The following is a 12,887-nucleotide window of genomic DNA, read 5'->3' on the forward strand; positions in this document are numbered from 1 at the left end:
GATGTTGATATTTTATTTTGGAGTCCAATAGATATCTGCTTAGAATTCTGCAAGTATCCGTAAAGACCATGTATCGGCCCACCATGATATTAGGGCCGTAACTCTATATTTGGATAGTTTTGCGTCGTGATATATAGTTTACAAAGCCTGTAAGTTGTTAGATCTGCTCGAAATATTGTATATTTTTCTAACACTACGCTGTTTGTTCATCATAACACAAAAATAAGCAGAGCAAATAAGATAATGAACATTTGGCTGATGGCATGTTGGGTAGTAGGGGGTAACAAGCAAAACTATTTATTAGATGGCAATGGCAGTGATTAATTGAGGTAGACTAGGCTGATGTACAAAGACTTCAGCATCGTCCTTTTCGTCTGTACGTACAGTGAGTTTCCATCTATTAATATCATACACTCCAGGTAAATGGAATGTAGCAAAAATTTGGATATCCAGCTTTTCTTCTGGCCTCAATATGCCTGAAAATACAGTGGAGCCTGTCCAATGGAAAGGAAAGATGTTGAAATTGCCTGCTTTGCTGGTTTTCTCTGGTTTCGATGATGGTAACAATTCTAATGTGTATTTACTGCTTCTGTTCCAAGAACAGTTGCGTATGGACACGAGGACAGGTACTTTCAAAAGCCTATATATTGAAGCAGTGTCAGAAAACGAGTAAATTGTGCAAACCATGAGACTAGACATACCCTTCCTTGTCAAAATCATGCTTCTGCTGATCTGGTGACGAGATTTTTAGCTTGATAGGACTCTCGTCCTTCAATGCGCGGTTACGTGTCAAACTGCTCACTAACAGAGCTCTCTCCTTGGCAGTAGCTTCAAACAAACTACGGCTTTCCTTACCCGTCAGATAAGAAGAGCTGCCTTGGAAGGGGTTTTGCTGAACGCCTAGGTTCACGCCAATAATGTAATGATGGCCATGGCGCTTCATCTGAGGAATGTCCCAATACAAGGTCAAGTCGACATCAGCCGTATTATAAAGAGTAAAGAGATGACTGTACTTGTCTTTTGAAATGTTGGGGAATTGAGCTTCCAAGCTACCTTGTCTCCAATACATGCGAGAGTTCCGTGCAAAGGATTTAAGCGGTATGATGTCGAATGGAATGTCATTCTGTCTGAAGGCTAATTTGCTCACGTTGAGATGGATAGGAGGTGGGATCGCTTTGGTGTTTCCCTTGTTTAGCAACGTGCCTAATGCTTTGGATGTCCATGCTTCTGGACAAGATGTATCCATCTGCTCCGACTTACGAATCTTGTAGTAAGCAAATGTAGTTTGTCGTGGAGGTATGACGGTCTTGGCCAAGACATCCTCCTCAGACGAGAGATCAATACTGAGCGGTGTGATAGACCACATGGGACTTGTTGCTGTCAGTTGCGTCAAATCAAAGTTGGCAACCGTCTGCAAATTCTCGATTTCAATGCCTAAAATATACTCGTTTACAGCCGTGGTGCTGGGCCGAGTGAATGCGTTAATCTTGAGCGAAGGAAGCACCTGTACGTTTACAGTGTAGCGTAGTGTTCTATGAGCAATCATGGCGTTGTCTTCATCCGACTGATACGAGAACAAAAGCTTGAACGTGTGCTTGCCAATACGATCACCACGGATCCACAAGGGTACTAGCGTCGTTTCACCGGGAACGACCACACCATTCTCATTACTGCGTTCTTCGTTCTTTTTAGCTGGCAAGGGGATAGATAACACACTAGCATCAAACAGCTTGTTTTGCAGTTCCACTTGAGGAGGTGCATTCGATGGATCGGACGCTAGGAATAGGTTCAACGACTTTTCTTTGGGATACTTGTATATTTATCACTGCTTACCATAGATATCCTTGTCCATGTCTTCTGGATTACCAACACAAATGAAGCTGGGATGGCTGGTCTTGAGTCTGAGTGCGGTCAATCCCTTGTTGCCCTTATTGTTGATCTCCAACACAGTTTGAATGACTTCGCCCGAGAGAATTGTTTCAGGCACGTTATGAAAGGCAAGATCAAGCAGTGGCATGGGCGATGTCACAAGAATATCGAGCGATCTGTCGGGTGCATAGACGACCGACATCATTTCTTCCTTGGTCTTGTTCAAGCGCCTGCCCTTCTTGTGGAATGGCCTGAATGTGTGCACCAGTTCATTCAACGTGTAGTGCAATCCATTGATTTGCACACTTCCTTCATGTCGGGGGACAATAGCAAGATTGATCTAGCACAAAAAGGTAAATACTACAACAACGCACAGTGGCTGACTGCTTACCATTTTCTTTTCCAAGGGCTCCAAAGTGATTTCATTGATCTTTTGCAGGTCAAAGTTCTCGAACTCAAACATGTCAGAATCCCCTTGCTGCGTGCCTTCGGGCATGACTTGATAAGCATCAGTTGTAACTTTTTGCACTTCAGTGGACGCTTGATATTGGCATCCAAGCATCAAATGGCCCAATGAGATTGCTACTTGCAGAGGATTGAATAGCTCAATATGGACAATAGCAGGCTCTATTCACACACAAGGTTAGTAGCTGTCTCATCCCTATCCAGTACAGTGCCCAATATATACCTCCTACAGCGCTGACAACACGATGATCGTCCTGTTGTTGCACTGCCATCGCCCTTTTGGAGCTCGAAATATAGCCATTGGCGATACTCTCCTCTAGCAATTCCAGCTCCATGGAAGCCCATTCCTCTCGGAGCGCTGTGTTCGACTGTGCGTTGGAGAGCGTCACTTGTATATCTTTATCATCAATGACAGGAAGCGCCAGAAGCGGCAATGACTCCTTGAGAGGGTCCATACCAACGGATGCCATATACTGTTTATAGATGAACAGGAACTCGCGTATGTGAGCCACTTGCTGCTGAGGTGTCTGCTTTGTGTCTGTCAACACATTGGAAAAGTATGTAACGGCGTCTTCCAAGCGGCCAAGATGGAATGCCTGACGACCTAGCGCAAACTGAATGTGTGATTTGGCAACAGACCATGCATTACTCTCCAGCACAAAAGAGGCCATCTTGTACGATCTGTAAGCGTGTAGACGCTGGGATGCCTTTCCGTAGCGATGTCCAGCCATGACCAAGTGGAAACCGTACTTTCTGACCATGGGCTTATGTGCTCTCAGGAAACAGTGAGCCGCTTGTTCCAAGAATAAGCCGGACCTCAGATCCGAGTCTTCGCCCGTCATACGCACAAGAGCAGTAGGAATGTCCTTCCACATGCGACGAGCCTTGAGTAGTTCATAATACACAATGGTCGTCCGAGTAGCATGATAGGGCGACCTGCAGCGGCCCAAATACTGTTGCACAGCCAATTCAAAATGTCTGTCCACGTCCGTCTTGTTGGTCAGTGGTTGATTCGTCATGAGCAAGCAGATACCCATCATCTCTTGTGTTCCTGCGTGGTATTTATAAGCTTTCTCGGTAGCATAGTCTCTGCGCACTGTGTCGTAGATGGTGTGTGCAAATTTATAGTCTCGCAGCATGAAGGCATAATCTGCTAATTTTCGCATTTGTGCTTCGGGCGCTGCATAAGGGTATATCGTTAGTGCGTTTGCACCCACAGGTACATTGGCACCATGCACTGTGATCGTTTGCACGGATTGCGAAGTTGGGTTTCGTGTGGAGGTGCCAAAGAGGCGACGACTGGCACCAAACAGTCTACCTGTGAGGCCACGACGTGCTGAAGCTACCTGCTCATTCCAATGCTGAATGTTGCGCTCCATGAAGGGAATCATGCTTTGAATGGTAAACTCGCGAACCATCGCCTTGACGTTATTTACATCACCAGAGGTCATACATCGCCCATATTGTATAGCAGGCGCAGCTGCTGTTACTGGAGTCTCGGGTGCTGGAGTTGTGTTATCCTCTGTACTGAGCTGCTCGTCCAATAAATCAATGGGGACTGATTGAATGGATGTACCGTGAATGACGGTAGGTTGTAAAGGATTGCTGATGCTGGAAGAGACCGAAGTTGAGCGAGAGTGTCCAGGCGTGGACGAAGCAGTTGAGACGATAGGCGAAGATGGAAGCGATGGGCTGGGAACTGCTTCCATTAAGTTTACAGATGTAGTGGATGAGGATGCGCTGAAAGACTGTAGCTTGGATTCTACAGCGTACGACTCTGTCAGTCCCTGCTCCCAGATCGCCCTGATTTCATCCTCTGAAAGATCCTCTATACTATCATCGTCCAATGGATCTCTAGGGTTTGAGTTGATTCTAAGCAGGTAACAATGCAATCCAACGGTGCGCTTTAATTTCTCGAATACTGCATTGGATCTGGAATCAAAAAGTCAGTATATGCTGGCCTCTTTACAAATTCTTTGTTTCTTACTGTTCAATGCTGGTACGATTTGGATCGTGGAGCACAACATAGTATCTCAAGATATTTGTATCCACGTAGGGCTTATCAACGGTAAACGATGGCACATTTGGATTGTAGAGCTGCATGATTGTGCTGACAGGATCTGGATTGGATGATGATATCACAATCATAGTGGCTACTGGATGGTCAAATGTCTCGTATTCTGTGATACCTCGAAGCGATAGCACTGCATTCTTAAAATCTGCGTACCAAGGTGTCAAATCGTCCAAAGGGGCTTTGTTTTTTTCCAAGTGCGTTAATGGACATTATTATGCTTGCTAGTTCAAGACAACTTACTTCTCAAGTACTCTTCACTCACATCACTTCTTGTTTTAATCTCTTCTGTAAGATCTTGAAATTGCTCACCCTTTTCCTTTACATTCTCCTGCACAAGGTTCATCACTGCCTGATGGTTGGGTTCCTCCAACTTGTTGATAGGTCGAAAACGTATGTTGAAGTTGTCGATAGGAATAGGCACACCTTGCCAATCACGAGGTGTTACTAGTATCAATGAAGGTAGTCAGCAAGCATTGTCTTTTGCGTAGATCGCATCTGAGTATCCATACCTCGCCCCTCAATCATGTCCCCAAACGGCTTGATAAAGTCGGCAAAGGAGGGGATATGATTTACTCGACATAATTCTTCGGCATCTTCACTTGCTGCCACTGCAACCAAGGGCCCTAACGTGCGAGCAATATAATCTCGAGTAGAGAGATTGGATGGATTCAAAGGCAAAGGTTTCTCCATCACTCTCAGGTGTGTGTATTGTTGAATGGAAGAAAAAATAAGAGAGAAAAAGAGAAGAAAACTTGTTGGTGCCGTTGTTTTGTTGTTTGCACAAATGTTGGCGTCTGTTCATCATGTTGCATTTGAATACCCGCGTCTCTTCTCTTGCTGGCCATTCAGCTGTAGCAACGCATTGTGCCCTCTCTATACACGATATGATAGGTTTCTGTTGTAAAGTCGCTAGATTCCTTTAGTTTATGTCTGTTATACTTCTACTCTAGAGTCACTACCGAGTGATGCTGATCCTGGCAGGCATTGCAAATTACAAGCTACGTCCGACACACAGACAAGCTTCATTCCTTGAATCTAATAAAGCCCTCTGTCTTTCTCTTCTCCTAAAAACCCTGTAGCTACCAGGTCATATTCATACAGCATGTGTAAGATATACAAACTCTCAATGTAGCAATGTATCAATCTCTATCTTATATTAATGTTTCAGGCTTGCTTAATTGAAGCATAGCTCACATAAAAGTAACGTGAGTGAATGCTTGGAAATGGTTATCACTGCCTTGTTGACAACAAATTAGTTATGTTTGATACATAATCCTGCGACCATCAAATTGAGCAAACCGTGCCTGATTCGAGAACGAGATTTTGCTTGAAGCTTATTAACAGTAGCGGTAGTTTGTGTCCCTTACACATATTGAAATCACTGGTGGTTCTGAGAATCTCTATGTAACATCTCATTGTCATCCAAAAAACCTATATGCTACTGAAAAACAATCAAGACATTCAATAGCAAACGGTTTCCCCACTCTTCTGAATCATCTGTACTGGTATATGGTATCAAAGCAAACACATATCTTTGACCCATCATACATTCATCAATGGATTGAGGTGCCATAACCCGCAAGAGTCAAGAGATGTTGGTTTTGAGAACAGCAATACTATTTGTTGCTGCGGTGAATTTTATTGCAAACCCAAGGCGGTAACCATAGCAACCAGTATCATAGTAACAAAAAAAGGGTACTAATCAGTACTCTTGTGCCAACATATCAACTAAATCGTAATACTGATGGTTAAACAAAAGTATGAAAATACTCGTGCTACCTAGTACCATGTCTGAGGATGGTAAATATATAAATACAGCAAGCATTTCCCATTTTTTGTTTTCAAATCAAGTCTTATATTACAATCACCAAGATGTACAGTTTGAAGAGGTGGGTGAATGCAATTGCTATGCATACACAAGATATTATACTTACCGACTCTAATGTCCATTTTCGCAGCTCTCTCAGTTTTAAAAAAAACAATAATGATGTCCAGCGATTGATAAGTAAGACCATGATTAAATCGCATGTATAATATAGAAGCTCTAAGCTTTACTTTCGATAGAAAAAGCAACCCATCATACCAACGTTGAGGAAGACTGGAACATTTTTATCAAAATCTGTACAGAAATCAATTGCACCAAAGGAGCAAGCCAGAAAGCGAGAATTGCTTTGAGCAAATACCTATATGCTTTCAAAGAACCACAAACACAGTATCTTGCTTTGAGTGTATGTAAAACTCTACTAGTAAAAGCAGGATTTGTATTCATGTGTAACTGATGATTATGCCTCAATTAGCTGCTACGAGAAATTTGCACCAATTGTGGCCAATTTGAAGGTATGGAATAAGTTGATGTTCTGTAACATAAAGCTGACTAACATGTATAATTTAGTTGAATTGAGAAACAAAGAGTTTATCAATCTGATTCGAAATATCTGGTTTAGTAATGTAAGTGTTACTCAAAGGCAGAGCAATGAAATTATAGCCTACTTACGATGAGGCCATGCAGATACATCAGAAAGTGCGGGACAACTTTTCTTTATGTATATCGATTTGGATCAATGCTTACCATGATGATTTGTACTTTCATCATTTAATTGATTTCTGTAATTCTGTTTATGCAAGAAATGGCGTTGCGATTACTTCTGTACGAAACAACGCCAGTGCTCAAGCTCAAGCTTGGTACCGTCAATCATCGCTACCTCAACCACAATCCCCATCACAATTGCCCAGCTACCAAACCACCAATGCACCCATTGATCGTGTCATGGATGTAACTCAAACATCAGCATCTCGTTACCAAAACAACCCATATACCTTTAATAATACTAACGATAATATTGATGATAGTTGTTCCATCTTGAACGATATTCAAAGACCCAACAGAACAACCTCTATTGTTAATCCATTCCTGTCACCTTCCGAATTGCACGCCTCTGCAAGCTCTTCGACTTCTAAAAGAAATACAGCCTACAATATGATATTGAGAACTTCAAGTTCCGTACCTACAACTGACAAAGGAAAGGCTAGATTGAACACTGTTGCCGCAATGTCTAGACACGATGTAAGTCGAGTACAAGTGTATGTACGATAAGATTAACTAACTGACAGTGTACTTTCAGATGGATGCGCTCATTTACGAGGCTGAAACAGCAGCTAAGCTATTGACAGATTTGGCTGAGGATTCAATCGATAGCAATGATGATTTATTAGAGGTAACTTGACCTTCAATTAAAGGGCCCTAAATGCAAATGCGTTTAACCACATGTTATGTTTAGGATCTGCTCCAGAGTTGTCGTAGTACCCATTCCCGCATCATCAAGCAAGTATGGTCATTAGAGGGAGATCAGTTATATCATGGTGAGTACGTTCAATTTGCGAAAACTGACAGGTTCTTATCATTGTTTCGTTGATAGACGCTTTAACTGATGCTGCAAGAGGCTTGTTCACTGCGATTACAAAGCACAAGAAGCTTGCCAATGAAAAGGCATGATGTATTACAGATTTCTGAAATATAAACCTGTGTTGACACTGCCAGCTTTTGTAGCTGCTGTTTGAAGCTTGATGGCAAGCCATCAATGTTATAAATCGTCTTCTAATAGCATGCCATAGATTAGATTTACCATTAAATAAAAACAGAAATTGTCGAGCTGTCTAATTGCAAATGAATATTTGACAAAATACGCCCATTTTGAATTTTTGAAGTAAAGGGTGAATTCTCAAAATGCATATGAAGTTTGTAGAATTATTTTGATTTGATGAGCCTGGTTTCGTACGATTCACAATTATCATCAGAGGCGACAATTCTCATAAAGTGTTAGTCATACATCAAGCAGAGATGACACTACTCAACATATGACTACTAGCCAGTCAATCTCGCTACGCTCGAAGACGGCGTCGCCCTGTGGGCTTTCGCTGAAGACATTTTAAATTAGATATAATAAAATTTTGGTATATTAAGTAGATTTTAAACAACTAACTATTAGTAAAAGAAAGGTAATATCAGAGCCTGGAGGAGGAGGAGAGGAGGTATCTTCCTCAGTATCCTTCTTGCTTACACTGATATCAAACGAAGCCTATTATTGGGACAATATGAAAGAAAATTCAAGTTTTATGCAGCATTTGTACATCACAACCGCTATTTTCTGATAATAGAATTGTCGTATCAATCGCTGCTGCTGATGCCTTTAATAAGATGGCGATTTAAAACTGGTCATAAGTAAATATAGGACTTGTGTAAGATCTACAGCGACTTTTTCGAGATATTGTCATTGAAAAAGACACCTTTTTGAGGTAAAGTTCCTCGAAATAGTATTTGCGCTAAGCAATTGCCCTTTCAATTCCATGATCCCCATTTAATCAGCATCGCAATCATCATTGTCATCAACAGAAAGACATTTAGGTCAGCCAACAGCAAGCTGCCGCCAAAAATAATTCAAACTCAGTTTATTTTTTCATGTTTAAGATTGGACAGATTTCGTCTTTTTTCGACTTCTTTAAACTATTTTATGAAATTCGACTATATAAACTGTGATGATCACCCTACGCTTCCTAATACATTCTTAGAGTACTTTTCAAGGCGCTTCCAATGGTGCTAACTGTAATAAGTGTTTTGACTGAAGTTGTTGAGCAATCTAATAAAATTTGAAATGAGGTTTTTTGCGAAAATAGCCATATTTTGCATATGAAAACCTCATAAAAGTGGTTTCAGAGGTTGCTTTGGATCAAGAGAAACGTTTTGAATTAATATATACCATAGTAAAAGTCTTCATTTTCAAGGTGAAAAATGCTATCGTTTGATTTTCGGTGAAAACCATGAGGTACCCCTCATGCTTTTTGGTCGATTTTTGGCCATGTTTTTTTTTGGCTAAAAAAGTTGAGCAAACGTGTCAGAAAGTTACTACTACGGAAGTACAATTGTTTGGTGTCATTTCGGCGGCTCAGAAAAGTGTACATGTTAAAATACGAGGGCTTGAAAGCTGTCAGATTTGGTTATGTATTGCTTTATAGAGTTTATTTACACGGCATAAATCACATCTTTGGTAGTAACAATTTGCTGGGAAGGCAGTTCTGTAGCTTGAACAATTTTTAATTCGAATAGGAGACATATTGGTTTTGATAAAGCTGATTCATGCAAATTTTGATACGATATGTTGATGGTAAGCCTATTAACAATGAAAATGAAAACCCGGATTTGCTGCTTGTTGAATACTATGGCTTTGCATCTTTGTTCGGCTACGGTAAAAACCATTAAGACTAATATTACCAAATATTGAATTAAATGCAATCTCGCTACGCTCGACGACGGTGTAGCCCTGCGGTCTGTCGCCGTAGACATTTCAAATCAGTAACAATAAAAATTTGCTATATAAGTAGATTTCAAACAATCAATTGTTAATTTAGGGAATGAGAAATCGAATTTGCTGCTGAATACTATGGCTTTGTACCTTCGCTACGCTGCGATCAAGCCCTCATAATGTTACCAAGTATTGGATTAGGTGCCTGATTACCCTAGCTTTGCATCTTTCTTGGTGGAGGGGCTAAACCCCTCCCCCAACCCCCCTCCCCATTGCCATCTGGGATGATCTACAACGATTAAGCATATGAATCAATATCATTCAAATCAGCTTAGCAGCGGTCCAAAATTGAAACAAAAATAATGGGCAATTTCCATGTTCATTAAAATGCAGCTGAACAAAAAAAAAATGTCTCGTATTCATCTCAACTTGTATCTTTTCAAGATAACTTGATTTGGAGATAGCCGAGATGTGAGTCATAGAAGTGTTCCTTCAGTAGCTGTATGTGCACTTGCAAATGCCCATAAGCGCCGTTTGTAGGTTGGTTTTCCAGAATAATGTATGCATGGAAGCAAATCAACGAAATCAGGCACCATCTTCTGCCATCCGGGCCCTTTCTGTCCTTATACGCCTCTGCTCGCACATTGCTAAATCGGGCCGATCTGTTGATGATTGCTGATTTGCTTATCGATGGTGGAAAAAGTGGCATCATTGAAATAAAATAGGTATACATCGATGGTAAGAGGTTTGATGGATTGATAGCAATCACCAAGAAGGCTCTATCCCTTTTACTAGGCCAGGCAAACGCGATAGCAGTTGCACTCTCGGACCACATCCAATCATCTATCTCCCATGCGATCAAACATTGCATCAGATAAACATCACAAGCGTTGGTAACACGAAAAAAAGAAAGAACCCATGCTTTATAATATTGATTTGATGCATTTTTCTTAATTTTATTCACAATGAAGAGGGAGTGCTTGAGATGAAGGGTTAATATTGCGTTGTATTTTCAAGGGAAGGAGGAGAGGGAGGAAAAATATATATAAAAAATTGGTAAGATATTAGACAGATTAATGCGTAAAATGGAGAGAAATGATTTACTCCATGTCAACCTTGACATTGCGAGTACGAAGATCAAGAGCAATGCTCTCAGGAGGAGCATGTTCATAAACAACACGGTAGATTGCAGTCATGAGAGGGAACTCTTGTGTCATGTTTCTAGCAGACAAGAAATGATAGACTTCTTGAGATGTGGTAGTACCTTGAAGTTTTTGACCATTCAACATTTCCTTTTCAATTTCCTCGATGCTCTTGCCAGATTTAATGAAGGCAGCGGCTACCTTTCTATTACGACCACCAGCGCAAGTGGTAATGAGATCAGCAACGCCACAAGACTCTATTATAATTGCATGTCTTAGTTATTCAGCTCGCTTGTAGATTCATGCATTTTAAAACTTACCGAAATAGGTTTCAGTATGAACACCACCAAAGAAGGTCTTACCAAACTTTCTCATTTCGAGCAAACCACGACGAATGACAGCTGATTTGGTGTTGTTACCATAGTGAAGACCGTCGCAGATACCAGCGCCGAGAGCGACAACGTTCTTCAAAGCACCACAAACTTGGAGACCTCTCCAATCACCAATGACATTGACATCAAAGTAGTCAGTATGGAAGAGTCTGTAAAAGATTTCACCGTCCTTGGGATCTCTACAGGCAATGGTAGTCTCGCCAAATTGTTCTTCAGCAACTTCACTAGCAATGTTGGCACCACTCAAAGCAGCACAGTGGATACCCAAAATCTTTTCGATTTCTTCAGAAAAGATAAGCAGGTTGTTGTTTCTATAATCCAAACCCTTGATCAAGGAGATGGCTCTGCAATCCTTGTCAAGAACGCCACGGAGAGACTCACAAACTTTGTATACGAATTGATGAGGCAAGACAAAGACAAGGACATTGGCTCCTCTGGCTGCTTCTTGGACATCGGGGACAGCCACAACGTTTTCACCGAGATTGATACCAGGGAGATATTTAACGTTTTCATGCTTTTCGTTGATGATATCGGTCAAGTTTTTGCCGTCAATTTTTTCCTCAAACACCCACATACGCACTTCGCGTTCAAAGAGCTCGGGATGTCTGATAGTGTTTTGAGCACAGACACGAGCAATAGAAGAACCCCTACGTCAAATGTTGAATATACAGGCGCTTATCAATGCATAAGTCATGTTACACTTTACCAGTTACCAGAACCGATGATGGTTACTCTTTGTTTAGGAATACCAGGCATGTTGTATGTATTTATGTGTGAATATATATTTCGATTTATATGTAGAAATCAAGAAGAGAAAAGATGGGAGGTGGGGGGGGTGATTTGTATCTGTTTATATATACATGATTTGAGACGAGTCTCAATTTCGCATTTAGCCTATCAAGCCCCGCGTAGGAGAAACCTACCACGAATGATGAGATTCATCACAGTAAGACATTCCAAGGTTTCATCACATGTATGACTGTTGCAAAGCTACAAGTTGGTTCGAAACAAGACTCAGCAAAGCTTTCATATTTATGGTAAAGACATTTTGATTGCATGACGTACATTTGGCATGCGCATTTTTCATCATGGTGGACTCTTGACAGCTTGAATCAGAAAATTAGCCTATGCGTCGCCTAGCAACAAACTTTAAAATGAATGATTTGGTAGATCGTCCTTTTCCTTTTTTTTCGTATATATTGAACAACTACAAAAAACTTTATATGCATTCTACATAGAAAGAATGTTACAATAGTAAAGTGAATTGCTATTCGGCATCTAAATCACTCGAAAAAAACGTTTCCATTTTCTCTTAGGCGAGCGGGAAAACACCGAAAGAAATTTAGTGTGCAACGTGTACATAAAATCCTTGAGAGATCACTGATAAGAAATAGAAATTTCGAGATCACAACGAGATAACTCCCTTTTTACAAGTAAAGGGCAAAAGGCACGCCACATTTACGACAAATGTATTAGATATATGTGAAAAAGCAGGTCTCGGTAACGAAATATAAGTATACTTCCATTCTATTTTGGGGGGAGATAAGGATTCATGGACATCAAGACATCAAGTCGGGGGGGGCCCTTCATCTCGAGAGATATTTTGAGCAACAGTGACCCTGCACTCATATCACACCTTCAATTTGGG

The 12,887-nt window shown here is 41.0% G+C and overlaps 3 protein-coding genes across 3 annotated transcripts; 1 reads left to right on the forward strand and 2 right to left on the reverse strand.

Annotated features, from left to right (window-relative positions):
- Window positions 1–300: 300 nt before the first annotated feature.
- On the reverse strand, window positions 301–5,098 carry SIT4_1 (sporulation-induced protein; the record flags this gene model as incomplete). Its single annotated transcript, XM_064821873.1, has 8 exons — window positions 301–640; window positions 702–1,776; window positions 1,834–2,209; window positions 2,261–2,496; window positions 2,558–4,266; window positions 4,322–4,586; window positions 4,649–4,852; window positions 4,918–5,098. 8 exons carry the CDS (start codon window positions 5,096–5,098, stop codon window positions 301–303), a joined length of 4,386 nt encoding a protein of 1,461 aa, XP_064681559.1.
- A 1,689-nt stretch (window positions 5,099–6,787) lies between these two features.
- ATC70_002500 (uncharacterized protein) lies at window positions 6,788–7,901 on the forward strand (the record flags this gene model as incomplete). Its single annotated transcript, XM_064821874.1, has 5 exons — window positions 6,788–6,856; window positions 6,918–7,472; window positions 7,531–7,623; window positions 7,687–7,768; window positions 7,825–7,901. 5 exons carry the CDS (start codon window positions 6,788–6,790, stop codon window positions 7,899–7,901), a joined length of 876 nt encoding a protein of 291 aa, XP_064681560.1.
- A 2,904-nt stretch (window positions 7,902–10,805) lies between these two features.
- Window positions 10,806–11,995, reverse strand: SKO1_2 (Transcription factor; the record flags this gene model as incomplete). The annotated part of the gene is made up of 3 exons (XM_064821875.1): window positions 10,806–11,104; window positions 11,168–11,886; window positions 11,946–11,995. 3 exons carry the CDS (start codon window positions 11,993–11,995, stop codon window positions 10,806–10,808), a joined length of 1,068 nt encoding a protein of 355 aa, XP_064681561.1.
- Window positions 11,996–12,887: the final 892 nt, after the last annotated feature.

This window comes from Mucor velutinosus, assembly GCF_035048745.1.
Source record: "Mucor velutinosus strain NIH1002 chromosome Unknown tig00000093, whole genome shotgun sequence".
NCBI lineage: Eukaryota > Fungi > Mucoromycota > Mucoromycetes > Mucorales > Mucoraceae > Mucor > Mucor velutinosus.